Raw genomic sequence first — 14,902 nt, 5'->3', positions numbered from 1 at the left:
ACAACTGTTTCAAATCACAGTTGAAAAATAAAACAGCTTTATGATGTAACAGTGCTATGGTTTGGTTAAGGTTTGGTTAGGTTTAGGGAAAGATAAGGGATTGGATTGAAATAAGTAACTGAGTTATGGTTGAGTTAACCTGACCACTTTGTTAAAGTTAGGGAACTTTTCAACAACAAAGTCATTCAGGAATGATTGTTGTCATGACTTGACTGCCTGACGTTGTGTTGACGATAACAAGACATGATTTTCTCCCCTGCCCCTGACAGACAGACGACGAATGAACAGTCATAATTCTTCTGGCCGCCTGGGACTTGAACGTAAACATATATCATACCGGGGCCCTTCCTAAAATGACTGATTCTGTTTTCTTGAGCGGATGACACAGGACCACCGCTTATGAGGACCCTGCGTGAAGGCTCCCTGCTTTAGCTGTTACTGCTCAACGGACTCAGATGTGAACTTCTCCAGTGAGAGGTACATTAAATGTGACATCTGGTAAGAAGCAGGAATAATGTTCCCTGAGGTGAAGATACGCGTTGGTGTGGAACAATGCCAGTTTTGACCCCCACCCCCCACCCCCCACCCCCGATGGCGCTAGATTACCCTTGATCCCCTTATTTCAACACAGTGATCAGTGATATGACAGTATGACAAGTTAAGTGAACAGTTGATCTTAATTGGCTCCTCTTCAGTGTGTGTGTGTGTGTGTGTGTGTTCGTGTGTGTGTGTGTGTGTATGTGTGTGTGTGTGTGGCTCCACTTGGCTTTTAAGTACTTTATGCTAATAGGCAGACATATCTACTTCACAAAGAGATGTTTGCTTTTCACTGATAGTTGGTTCATTGATGTTTTTCCCAGCTCACTCCTCTGTCTCCAGAGACAGACACACATTGGGTATGTGAGAGAACACTAAACAGCTAAATGGACGTTCTGCTACACCTTGTTGTCAATCATGTTTCCTGTTTTTTGAGGATACATTTAAACATTTTTTTTATTCTCTGTTTTCTCCTCCACAAACACTGGACTTTACTGGGATGGATCCACACCGAGTTTACCCTCCCCATTCCTCCTTTTCCCTTTTTTTTTCCCCTCTTGCCCACACGACTCCTTCCACCTCTGTCTAAGATGACATCTCGCAAATTCAGTGACTTGCACTGCTGCCGGCACTGTTCATCATTATAATTGTTGGAGCGAGGGAAGGGTATGGCGAGGAGAAAATGGATAAAAGTGAGGGGAGGGAGGAAAAACTCAGTGGGTCTGCAATCGCTCCCCTATTTACTCATCCACTACTCTCTATATATTAAACATATTAAAAACTCTGTGGCTTACTCTATTATGAGATTTCGTGCACCAATAATGCAGACTTATTTTGTATTAACACTGTCATCTTAAGAACAACAGGGAGCCATTGAATTATATATTCTATGTTCCTTCGAGAGATGTTTTTATGGCTTTATTGTACATAAATGCTGAAATAGAATTCAGACTGAAATAAAATGGCTGAATGTAAGTAAAGTACACTTTACCAAATAGGGAGCGGTTCTTGACAAAGCACCGTGTAGTGAAATAGTGAAGGGGGGGGGGGGGGTTAAGATTGTCCCTTGCTGAAATGAGCTTAGTAGGTATCTGAGGACAGACAGAAAGCAGTTTTACCTAAGGCTACACTTGTGTGCCAAAGCAAGCTGACATGATTTCAAACTGTAATTAAAATGGAAAACAGGAGGAGGAGGAGGAGGAGGAGGTTGTTGGTGGCCAGAGTCTGACATGGTCTTAACCTTTATGTGTAGAATTCTAATAATGTCATGATGCACTTTTGAACATTGGATTGATTTTTTTTTTTTTGTGTGTTTGTGTCTGTGTTAAATGTCATCACAACTACAAGTTGTGGTTCCTTGACAGGAAAATATTAGACTGGCTTTCATTGTAGTTACTGATAGTTTGTTAAGCTTTTGTATCAAGAACAAAGGTGGTGTGCCTCATCAAAGATTCATCACTCCTCGTGGTTCACACAGTGCAGCATTAGGAGGTTGGTAAAGCTTGATATCTCTTTCTTTATCTTGTCACATGCTGAAATCTGTTCACAGTGCCACGTATTCTACTCTATGGAGAACTTCCTGTGAGTACACATACTATATTTCTGTTTGTACATTTTTTGCTGAAGTAACTGATATTTAATTAAATTTGTTTTACGTGGCATCCTGTAGTCAGATTGACTTGTTTTCTAAGCCTACACTCATGGATCAGCTATCTCATTTTGCGTCACGCTCTGGTCCATAAAAGCTGAAACCTGTTAGCATATAAAGGTATTGACTGAGTGCATATATGATGTCCAACACCCAGTGTGAAAAGAGAAGGATCAGAAGAGATTAGACAAGTGGAGGGGATAAAGATAGAGCTAAAGACAGGCTTTGTTTTTGGACCCCTTATGAGCCGGGGCTCCTGCTAATTACCAAGCTCTCTGGTCCTTGCTAAATGTGTTTGAAATCCACTGGATGCAGATAATTGAGCTGGAAATGTGTTACATGACAAAGTCACACTGAAGGACAACCACTAAAAAAGGCCTCCTCCCCACCCCCCACCCCCCCCCTTGTTTTTTCTGTCAGGCACACTTTTGAAATAAAACTCCCCCAAATGATTCATTCCATGGCATTTGTCTTTGTTGTTTGTTGAGATTGAAGCTTAGGGGATGTTTGAGGCACCTATTGTGATAAGCTATAGTCAAAACAGAGACAGGCCAATGGCGTATGTGTCAGACAGGCCTGTGTTTTCTTGTTGCAGAAATAATTGCTTTTAGCCTTCAGTTCAGGGATGTGAGCTTCTAAAAATCCCTCACACATCATCATAGCAAAGTAGAAAAATGTTCTCTAGCTACGGGCTGGATGTTTCTGTCCATGCATCTAAGATTTCTCTCAGCTAAGCAGTGCCTCGCACTTAAAATTTTGTATAGCCTAAACCTCAAATTGATTTCAGCGCCTCATATGAAAATTGATTTACTGGCTTGGATACATAGATCCTGGGCAGAGATGGGCCTCCCCTGAGAATGTTGGAGTAAAGTGAAAACAAGGTGAAGAGAGACTCCCTGTCATTCTATTTGCATTTTAATTATAAATTGCATCATTGCACCGAGCGCGGTAACAAAACAAAGCCCTCTCCCTCCATTCACTCCTCCCTTTTGCTTCAGGCTCGGCTCACTTCATGAGAATGAAACCTCATGCAGAGAGCCTCTGCAGGGCGGAAAATAAACAGCGAGGGTAACGCGTAAGAGCACATCCAATACAGTCATATGGATGAAGGTGAAAGGAGCGAGTATGCAGAAATTCTCTATCATCTTAGTTCGGGGAAAGGAAGAAATATATTGTCAAAAAAGATTTTTTATTTTGACATTCAGACAGACTTTGCTGTGTTTTAGTGGATTTCTGTGCTGGAGGAGAAGACCCAGAGTGAGACAGAGCTGTGGATTTGCTGCAGCCGGTATCATTTTGTCATTTAGAAAGCACCTCTCTGTAGTTATCTTGGCTACATGGGCTCACTGGTTTGATGTCTGCCTCAGAGTATATCATTTTTATTTCTTCAAGTCTCAAATTTTCACTGTGGATTTGTGTGTCTGTGCTTGTGTCAAAGTGTAGGTTTTGTCACATAAGTGTTGTGAGTATAGATGGATAATTGATCACATTGGAGCGGAGTGCAAGGACAGATTGCAGGAGCGCAGACTGAAGGTCTATACACGTGGGAATTAAAGCTCCACTCTGGATTTTTCACAGGATGGCAGTGTTTATGTACACATATGCATACACGGGGCCTTATGTACAAGGGTTGTGTGTTAATCACATGCAAAACTGTTACCGCTGCCAATATAAGTATACAGCAGTGCAGGTTTTTTTTTTTTTTTTTCTCGCAGGCCGCTCTTATTGAATAAGTAATATCTGATGTTTCTAGCTGAGTGTGCAAAATATTAGGAGAAGAGTATGCAAATACATTGATTTGCATATGTAATAGGATTTACTGAGACTGAAAGTCATTGCGGTAACAGTATTTGTGTGTGTAGTGACGTATTTATCAAACAGTCACTAAAAAATGGCAGCTTTCTGGCAAAATATGGGAACTTGAGAGAGACCAGATGTTAACATTTTGACTTTGGTTTTTACATACAGGTGAATCTTTGAGTTTGGATTTGGGATCGGACCTTTGCACTGAGACACTGCACAGCAGCTGGTCAGCTCTGTAACACCACAGCAAAGCAGAGATTTAGGGAAGATCAGAAAGGATGGAGAGATAGAGAGGTAGAAGAAAGGATGATGGCAAGGGGCCAAATGCTGATAAAATTTTCTATCCTTCCGTGTCTTTTGTTGGCATTACATCAGGCTCAAATAGCTTCAAGCCACTGTCGGCCATTGTCTATATGATATATAAATATAAATGATGAATGATGATGTAGTGATGCGATTTTACTCTTATACCACCTTGACTTGACTGTTTACTGTCCGTTATGTGGCATGCAGTTCTGAGTAAATAAGGGATTACAGAGTAATCACATTGTTAATATTTGCAGTGATTATTTATCACTGTTTATTATGGACACGGTTGTTATTTTTTTTCCCATTAATCTCAGTACAACAGTCCATTTGTTCAGTATGTTCATATGTCAGTCGTCTGTCAAAGCGCTGCAGCGTGATCTCTGGGAAATGTAGTCCAAACATCAGTGCTATGACTGCTTATTGCTAAAGATGACACCAATATTAAGTTAATTGATATTAGCACTCATAGTAGTGATCAGTGCACAGATATTTGCATTATTAATATTGGTTAAGCCATTTCTCTGTGAGATTTGTTATATTTTAGCTGCGCAAACTAGTACGCAATGTTATATCTTCTAAACTAGGAAATGTGATCAAAACAAGGGGCTAAAGCAGTGAGGAAGAAGTGTGGCATCGGCATGGTTGCCTGGCTCTATAGCAATCTTGTGGGTTTAAGAGGGGCAGAGAAAAATGGGACATTTAGATGATGGCTTAAAACCAGCAGAAATAACAAAACAGAGTTAAAAAAAAAAGAAAAAAAAAAGGTGAGATAGTGAGAGAAGACACCGTCAGTGATATGCAGAGGGATGGTGATGTTGTTTCACTGGGGTTAGCTCCACGGTTCAGGGAGGGCCTCTGTCTCTGCCAGTGCCTCTTAATCCATCACACCTCCTGCGGCCCTGGATCTGACACACTCCAAGGACCCCCCAACCAACCTGCCGCCGAGCTTGCGCTCAGCCCCGTCATGCATGTGTGCCCGCTTGTCCCAGCGTTCTCTTATCCCTGTTTTCACCCTCTTTTTCTCTCTCTCAGTGAGCGTCAGGGCTTTTAGCAGTGCCTCTGGCGACATGGACAGACACTGTTCTACCGCAGATGTTATCATACATGTTCCACATCCAGCCTCATTCACATGTGTGTGTCTTTGGCTCACACCTGAGAGACGGTTCTCCTTCCCTCTGCCTTATGTCTCACCTGTGGATGCCTCTCATATAGTTCGGATTTTCCTGCTAATAATGCCAGACACATCTTGGCGCTATATGACCATCTGCTTGTCTGCAGCCAAAACTCTTGAATCTCTCATAACAGACAGTTGGAAACACTTCCTTCATATGATTCCTGTGTATGTGCTTATTTGACAGGAAGTGTATCTCCAGCCAGCTCTGTATAATTTTTTTTTTAGAAAAAGGGGTTTAGCTACTTCACTTGATCAGTCTTGCTGATCCCAGAGATACATCTGCACATGCTCCCTGTAAGCTTTCATTGGAGCTGCTGTCTGCCTTTAATGGAATCTGACCTTATAATGAACAGGCTTCATTAACCCTCTGTCAGATTTCTCACCAGAGCTGAGGGGAAGCGGGCGGTGGCGGTGGTGGTGGGGGGGTTGTTAGAAGAGCACAGGGTTGACTCTAAGCTGTGAAAAAGTGAGCTAGCATGTGGGCATTTGATTTACGTTCAGAAATGCGTCATGCATACGCTCAAAGCTGCAACACTCTGTCACTTAGCCTCACTTTTTTTGGCATGTTTTCAATCTTTGTAGTGTGCCTGTCTAAACTCTGCAGCCCGTCTCTGTTCCTCACTGTTTCACTCGCTGCCTATTGTCGCGCAAAGGTGACCCTCTAAACACTCCAGTATCGCAGCTTTTTCTGCAGCAGTCAAATCATGCAGCTCCACCCCCTGTCCACCTGGTGGTGGTGTCTCAGCACCGTGCCACCCGTTTTCTTCTCCTCCCAGCAGGAAGTGGGTCCCCAAGGGAGAGGCTAGTGGGTGGTTCTTTGTATTTGATGTTTCCCTTTCATTTTGCAAGTTAAAGGGAATTTAGATGGAGATACGTTTGTTGTGTGTGTGTGTGTGCTTGCATGTAGAGTGTGTTTTTGTTTTTTCTTTTTTATAATGAATTTATTTTCTATTTTTGAGAGTATGAGCAATAGCTGTAATGAATTCCTGAAGGCCTTCCATCTCTCTTTTCTGTCAGTCTTTACCTCCTCTTTCACAGCAGGCCTGGTCACCTCAAGTCGTCGCCATATGGCGTTACTGGGGTTTTTGGGGTAAACTTGACTTTTTTATACTAATCCAGCTGTTGTGTGTGTGCATCTTTACAGTGCTCTTTACAGCATCTTTACATACACCTTTCGTGCCTTTGGAATTCATAATTGTATAAACAAAATCTGATCTGCTATAGCAGAACAAAGGAACACCTACATTTGCAGAGGAGTAAGGACTATTCTGAAAGTGACTATTTATTTTTTGGGATAGCAATGATACAGATCTGACAGGAAACACTGGGAGAGAGAGGGGTATGACATGCAACTAAGGTACCTGGCTGGAACTGAACCGGAAACATTGCGTTCAGTTAGCTGTTGTGTTCCTCTTAACCACCAGACTGCTGGACGCTGAAGAACATGTTTAATATTACAGTGAATTGACTCTGTGTAGCCACAGAAATATCGATCTGTGAAAATATTATATTATTGATGTATTATATCAAATCATCAAATCAAGTTTATTTATAAAGCTAATTTAAAACAACCAAAGTGTTCTACAATAAAATACAATGAAAAACAGCTAAAATGTGATCCTAACTATCCCATAGTGTGAGACGGGACAGTTTGAAGAGGGTAAAAGTGAAAAATATTATATACATGTAGGATGTAACAATTTCAACAATTTCACAAAAAGATCAGTTCAGTTTATGTCCTCAGAGGTGAGATTCCTCATGCTGTGGAAGAAATGGCATGAAGCATGCTAATTGCCAGAGCAGTTAACACATCTCCGGCAATTTTGCTTCAAATATCTAGAAGTACTTAATATAATAAAGCAATTACAGATACACATTAAGAATAATACATGCCAACATGCTAAATGTCAGTGACAAAATGTTAGCATGTGCTACAAGAATGACTGGCAGCCATTTATCAATGTCTGGCTATGGCCACTCTCTAACATGAAGTGTGCATGTGTGTGAGCAGCCCAAGCACTGTTGTTGAAGACGTTCTTGTTCAAGTTCTGTTTCAAAAGGAAACATTATGGAGGTAGTTAGAGTTAGCTGAACAGCTCTCAACAGAAGACAAGAAGGCAAACAGACCAACAGAAGGCCAGTAAGTCAGTAACATTAAGTCCACTCTACATGAATGCCTTCTATACCGAGGTTGCTGAGTTAATTGATAAGCCTTGATCACTATTAGCCAGCTAATAGAAAGAAGGAAAGTGATAATTGCATGAGCGTATTAACATACATGTTGGGACATTTTAATATTAGCAAATTTGCTTGCAGCTTAATACACAGCTGAGTACAGCTTAAAGTACAGATGAGGCTTACAAGAAATGACAGCTGATCCTCATCTGACACTACACTAAAGATAACAGTGCCATATTGAAACATATTGTGACATACTTAAAATAAACCAGCTAAATATGCATTGTCTTCATAGACAGACTTGCAGGACGAGGCGGCTGTGCAGGCGACATGTGCATCACCAGCTATTCAGATTGTCACGAGCACAGATGGATAAACAAATGAACAGAAATGTGTCCTCCAGTATAAATATGCATTGTAAGCTGTTCACGTTATCAGATTTGCAGATGGAGGTAACATATGTGCAGAAATATATGCTACCGCCATGTAAAAATTTACAGATGGAGATAATGTCGCAGCACACGTGTTATTACACCATGAGCGGATGAACTGACACAGAGTGCAACATGAGCATGTGCTGTGGTTACTGTATGTAGTGTGGCTGGAACAGCATGGTCAGTATCTGGGCAGTTGGCGTCCCACAGCTCTCATCCTGATGCGCCATCACCTCGCTTAGCTGTTGTTTATACAGAGGAAGTTGAATCTATCTGTCTGTTGGATTGTCAGACTCTCCTCCCCGGTGGGGCTGAGGTGTGTGACAGAGAGATGGAGAGAGATCGAGGCTGGACTGGCAGAGTGAGAGCAAACTGTCTCTCTGTAATGAATATAAATGTGCTCCAGGTCTCACTCTCCTCATCTGGCTCCCTTCTCTGAAAGCAGGAATGGGACCTAAGATGAGGGATTGAGGTGCCCCCCATACCCCCCACACCATCCCCCCTTTCCTCCCTCTTTACATACTCGCACACTTGCTGCATTGTATATGGAGAACACACACACACACAAACATACAAATGTGTTTTCTTTTGTGGTGACTGCTCTGTGGTTTTCAAGGTCCCGGTTCAGCCAAAAGGGCAGGTAGTGAGACTCTGAGCGCAATGAAACTTTATCATTGTGTCAAAGTAACTGTGTTTAAATCAAGTGTTTTATATTTTTTATGATGGAGAATGTGTGATGCCATAAAAATTTAGCTCAAACTGTAATTTCTTCTGTTTTATTGGCGATGGTGTATGCAAATCATGTTTGAAGATGTCACATGACATTTTTCATCAGCGAACAAGTTTTGGTTGCTGTGAAAAAGGGACAATGTAAGATATACATATGTCATGTTATTGCTGAAACAATTATCACCAAATAAACAGTCAGTCAGTTGATAAGAAATTCATCACCAACATTTCTGATAATTAATTAATCATTCTAGTCATTTATTAAGTAGAAATGCAGAAAATAAATCTCTAGTTCCAGTTTCTGAAGTGTGTGGATGTGTTGATTTTTCTTTGTTTTATATCATTGTATAGTCAAAAAAAAAAACAAACTCAGACTCTGGAATACTGTGATGGTCTTTTTTGTAATCTGGTGTTTTATAGACTAAACATGCAAACTATTAATAAAAACAAATTATATACAGATAATTCCCAACATAAAAGTCATTAGTTGCAGCCTGATGTCTTACACTAAATCACGATATTGCATCAGTTGTTCTTTGTACAAAGGTGGACTCAGTCTCGAATCTAATGCAATTAAATGAAATAGCTGTGTAATAAATATCATTGTAAAGCTGTTCTGTTGCTGTTTAGACTTGAGGAAAAATACACGCTCTACTATAATTTAATTCAATATATCAGCAGCCCTAAGAAACTGTTTTGAATCCCAACAAGAAGAACATTACAGGCTTCGCAGTGTCGTATCCACTGCGGGGCCTTTGTGTGCATGTATGCGACACGATGAGCTGTTGTCTGCTTCTACAGTTTGCTGTATTTGCTGGAGAAGAGATAATGGCGTACACTGCGTAGAACTTTTTTGCTCTCTTTCTGTATTATACATAAACTTTACCCTCATCAAAATTCCTACTACTTTTTTATCCGCCGTACAAGGTGCTGATAGAGCCCAACTAGCTGCAACGAACACCTCAACTCTTATCTGAAGCATAGCACCTCCCTTACCTCCTTACTTTGTCTTTTAATTGCCTTTGGGGGGTGGGGGGTGGGGAATGGGGGGGCACAGGCTTTGTAAATCTCTGCCAGGCACACACTATAATGTGACAATATTTATTTTCTCTGTGCTGCGCGAATTATCACCTATTAGGCATTCTTCCCGTTCACGTTGTCATCGTATGATTTCCCATGACAAATGAACTGTCTTAAGACATTTCTGCTGAGGGAGTCCGATGATTAGCACACATCTCCTCCGTCTCTTAGAGCTGTTATTGCTGCTCTCCTCCTGCCGCTGTGCTCTTGATGTTTGTCATGAAAAGGATGAAAAAAAAATGTCTTTAGCTTTATTCTGGTTAGGTGTCATCTGGGTCTATTTAGAAAACTGTGAGGCTGTTAGCAGTGCTGCCAGTGTTGTCATGTTTTCTTAAATTGATTCCCTGTGATTACTTGGCATTCATGGCGCTCTTTAAGGGACAGGATACAAGAAAAGCACTTGGTAAATTGTGCTTCGGATAAGCTGTGAAACAAAGCCCGGATGATGACACACACACATGCGTACACGCACACATATGCGAACACGCCCTCACTCACTCATATAGACTATAATTAATTGCCAGGAAGTCTCAGGTAATTTAAATTGCAAATCAGGGCAGCCTTGTTCTCCCAACTTTTGTGATTAATATTTTATTGTTTTACTGAGCGAAAATGCCACCAGTGTTTTTCATCAGATACAAATAGCACAAAAGAAGAAAAGGGGGCACTGAATTGAGGAAGATCAGATGCAGGCGTTATCTCTAAACATTAATTAAGCCTTGTCTCGGTCTGGAGTTGTCGAGGTCTGGGTGTCGCCTCTCCTGTCTCCAATCCACTTGCGAAGACAGAGGTCTCTCTCACTGTTTTTTTTTTTTTTACCTTTCTCTCATTTCTCGCTCTGTCTCTCTCTGCGCTCTCGGTCTGATACTCCAGTTTCTGCCAAGTTTTCTCAGGTCCTGAACTTCTCTTTCAATCAGCCACTAATTAAGCAGCAGAGTGGAAGGGTTTCTTTGGCAGGAGATCGGGGGTGTGTGTGTGTGTGTGTGTGTGGGGGTGTGCAGGTTGAGTGGGAAAAGCCAGATCCTGAGACCGTGTGATAACTTAGGTATGAAATGTGTGGAGAGGAACTTGAGAGGAGTAGGGGATATGAAACCAGCGGAAATGAGAGATTTACTCAGTAGAGAAATGTAACTTTGAAACCAAACTGTCGCTCGTGCCTTTTTTATTTTTTATTCTTCTCCACCAAGATTTTTCCCATGAGGCTGCTTGTGTAGCAAAGGAACAAAAATGAGACAAAAATAATGAGGATGTTTCCCTTTGCCACAAACAGAAACTGAGAGGTGATGTGGCCGTTGCAGTGTAAATCTTGATTGCACCATTTCAGGATGAAGCGGGTGCTTATAAAAAAGATTTTTAACCTTTCCCAGCCATTACTGCCTTTTGAAAGTACTGCATGACCTTGTGTGTGCGTGCGTGTGTGTGTGTGTGCGTGTGTGTATGAGTACAGCCTGGCAGCTTGAGATGAAAGTCTTAAGTCTTGCCCTTCACTTAGAGCCACAGTGGACGGGTGCAGCCTGGCTGGAATCAGATGGCTGGCGCAGCAGTCTGCTCCTCTTAAAGCAAAACACAGACGAAACCACGTGCAGATAAAGGATGGCTTCCCTCACTGAAGCAGAGTGCACCGCTGCTGCTGTGCTTTGAATACTGAAGCCTGTTTTGAAACAAATAAAATCAGAGCCCCATACTTACTGGGAAATACCGCTCAATTAGACTCTCCATTCACTTAGGTATTGCCTTTACAAGCACAAACACAGACACACACACCAGAAAACACACAGACACACACACACACACACACACACACACACGCACAAGGTCACAGCCTTTCATAGTTATGAACCTCACTCGTATGGCGTCAGTGTTGTTTTAATGACTGTATTTCCGTGTCTCTATAGGGTGCCTGTAGCTATTTTGGAGTCTGGACGTCCTGTGGTATTGGCCTCATCTCTCTGCAGCCCTCCGTACGGCAGGTGTTGCTGAGGAGCCTGCCAGCTTGACTTATTATTGGCCCTCCACTCTCCCCTGCACACCCAATACCACCTCACCCAAACACCTGGCTGGTGCTCGGGACCCGTTCAGCTTCTCTCTGCGTCAAGGCTGGCGATGTCCAGAGTCCCGAGCCCCCCCTCCCCGGCGGAAATGTCCAGCGGCCCCGTGGCTGAGAGCTGGTGTTACACTCAGGTGAGGAGGGATGCTTGACTACTGGATGTGTGTTGACTGCATAACATATACAAATTTGTGATGGTGCTTGATTTCCAGCACTCCTCCACTCTTTCACTTCCGGCACTGTGCTGTAATCAGTATATTGCAAATAAACGTGTAATTGCTTGTATTGATTAAACACACAATTATCACTGAAAACAAGGTGAGATACTGTACCTGTGACTGACTTACTGATAGATGTGCTGCCTGAGGGCTGCTTGCAACACAGAAGAGAGGATGAAGCTAATAATCTACTTTTTTGTGTTGTGTCAGCTGACTGTGAGTAAGACTTAGAAAAGTTAGATTTTTTTTGAGTGAAAATCTGTTCCACTCTTGCTCTGTTGACGTGGGCATTACATGTGAATACCAAGACAGAGAAGACTCGCTGTAGATGAACGTGATTAATCAGAAAACCTTATTTTATGTGACAGTGAGCTGCGGAATGGACACGAGCCGGTCACTGTGTTTTCCTGACTGATTCAGTATTACAAGCATAATTTGTTTGTCTACAAAAATTGGCGTCATTTTAGTTGTTTTCTTTGTTTTAAAGGTTACCTATATGATATAGTCTCTGCCACTTCAGATATCTCCTGTTAAAACCAAGGTAGATAAAGTCTGTCATTGATGATGTCTGTTTTTTCATCTTCTCTCCGTCCTTGCAAAATTGTTTGTTTTTTTTTTTTCTGCTGCTGCTTTTACAATATCCTTTCTTCTTTCCCTTCGTTTGTTGTCAGTGTTTATTAAGATGAAAGGCAGTTTTGATGTGTGGTTTTGAAGTCCTGGCTGACCAAACACCACTTACCCATATAGAATAGATAAATATATAAATAAAGAGATCTGGTTTCAGCCCTTCCTGTGTCTTTTTCTCTGCAGATCAAAGTGGTGAAATTCTCCTACATGTGGACCATCAACAACTTCAGCTTCTGTCGCGAGGAGATGGGAGAGGTCATCAAAAGCTCCACTTTCTCCTCCGGAGCCAACGACAAACTCAAATGGTTAGTTGAAGGCTGCTCATTGGAGCTGTCAGATGCTGAAATCGGAAGGAGTTCTTTGAGAACATTTTCTGAAACAACTCTTTCAAGGTTTGTCCACTTGTCGCATTTAAGAGGATGAACATTGTTTTCTAGAGGTTACGTCCATCAGCACCCAGATGCTTTTGCTTCAGTGGTATCATGTGCCTTTATCTAGTCTGTATTAGCACTGATGTTTACTTGCATGTGTGTTCGGAATAATAATTCTTGTAGCTCTTAGTCATGCTTGAATTTAGTCAAATCTGCCTGCATCTTCTTTTTCTCACGTTGTAATAGGCAAAATAAAATCATGGTAAATACCAAGATACATGTGTTAAACATAAATGTAAGCATACTGAGACAGCGAAACATTTTTAAATGTATAGTCAGTGAACTATCCTTCAGGAAAAACATCTCTGTAGACGAAGCAGAGTTAGAAAACTTTGGGGAAGCCCTGACCCTTTCTTCAGGCGGAGGTCACTGAGGCAGTCAAAACAGCGGTATGCAGTGGCAAGGCGCCAGAGGTGGATGAGATCTGCCCTGAAATGGAAAAGCAACTTTACTCCAAGTTCCCTCCAGAGCAGAGTAAAGCGCTGCACTGCTCTGTGGCGTGGAAAGGAGTCAGTTGAGATGGTGCAGGCATCTGAGTCGGATGCCTCCCTGGGATCCCCCAGGAAGAGATGGACAATGTGGCAGGGTAGAAGGACGTACGGGTTACTTTGCTTAGTGTGCTTCCACCGGGATATGGACCTAGATAAGCAGCAGAAAATGGATAAATGAATGCTAAAGGCTCTGGATATTGGTTGTTGCATCTCCTCAGTGTCATGCGGAGGTCTGGGACAGTGCCTTTGGATATGTGTACTCTACATAAGGTGTCACAGAGCTCACCCTCCATGGAAAGCTTATGCAACTGTGGTGGAATAGATGCTCCGGCCAGTTGTAAACACTCAGATTCAGTCGGAGCAATGATTTCAGTCTGCTCTGGTTTGCTCTGGCGGGAGTTGAGGTGGCTTGTCCTGATCAGGATGATTCCTGGACACCTCACTCTGGAAGCACGCCCACAAAGGAAGACACGATGGTGAAGACCTAAAACATGCTGGATGGGTTACCTATCCCACTGGGTCTGACAGTACCCAGGGATCCCCTCTCGAGGAGCTGGAGGAGGTGTCTGGGGAACAGGACTTTTAACTGGATTGATCAGAACTTTTGCAAATGTTTTGTGTCATGCGGTTTAGCAGAATCCCAGCTTCCAGATACTTCACATGTTAAGTAATTGTCCATATGGGCGTGTGTTTCATTTTACTGCTCTAAAACCGTGTAACAGCATGTGCAACAAACAAACCATATGTTACAAATACATTGTGCAAAGCTAGGACTCTTTTGTGAGACTGCTCTCTGTAATCATAAATAGACTAAGACTTAGCTGCAGTATTGATGCACTGAACACAGCAAATCTTAGCTGAATAGCTTGGTTAAGATATATTGTCGATGTGCCTGACATACAAAGAAAGTGGATGCATTTAGAAATCTCTCCTCTCATTTGAAGTTCAGGGAGGTTAGCTAGAAAGCTGCATCTTCTAGTCAGAAGCAGAGATGGGTCAAATAATTGATGTTATGTTATAGTCTTGGTTACAACACCATATTGATACTACAGCAGTTCAGCAGTGTTGAGGTTCTTTCTGTTGCCTTACTGAAGCAGAGGTGTTTCCTTCCCCCTCGTGTACATGCTTGAGCTGTGAAATGTTTTGCTTGTGGCAGTCCAGCCTTTTGCAGGTTTATTGCTGTTTGACGATGAAAT

General features: G+C 42.1%; 1 protein-coding gene across 3 annotated transcripts in view; it reads left to right on the top strand.

Moving 5' to 3' along the window:
- The window catches only part of spop (speckle type BTB/POZ protein), an 86,449-nt gene that overhangs the window by 30,645 nt on the left and 40,902 nt on the right, over positions 1-14,902 (top strand). For all 3 annotated transcript variants that reach the window (XM_056401462.1, XM_056401461.1, XM_056401463.1), the window contains 2 exons: positions 11,788-12,073; positions 12,968-13,089. In XM_056401462.1, coding sequence (XP_056257437.1) covers positions 11,996-12,073; positions 12,968-13,089 — 200 coding nt within the window. In that variant the 5' untranslated portion in view covers positions 11,788-11,995. The remainder of the gene's footprint in view (positions 1-11,787; positions 12,074-12,967; positions 13,090-14,902) is intronic.

The sequence above is a fragment of the Seriola aureovittata genome, chromosome 17 (genome assembly GCF_021018895.1).
Source record: "Seriola aureovittata isolate HTS-2021-v1 ecotype China chromosome 17, ASM2101889v1, whole genome shotgun sequence".
In the NCBI taxonomy this organism is placed as follows: Eukaryota; Metazoa; Chordata; class Actinopteri; order Carangiformes; family Carangidae; genus Seriola; species Seriola aureovittata.
This window is presented reverse-complemented; position numbering and strand designations above follow the sequence as displayed.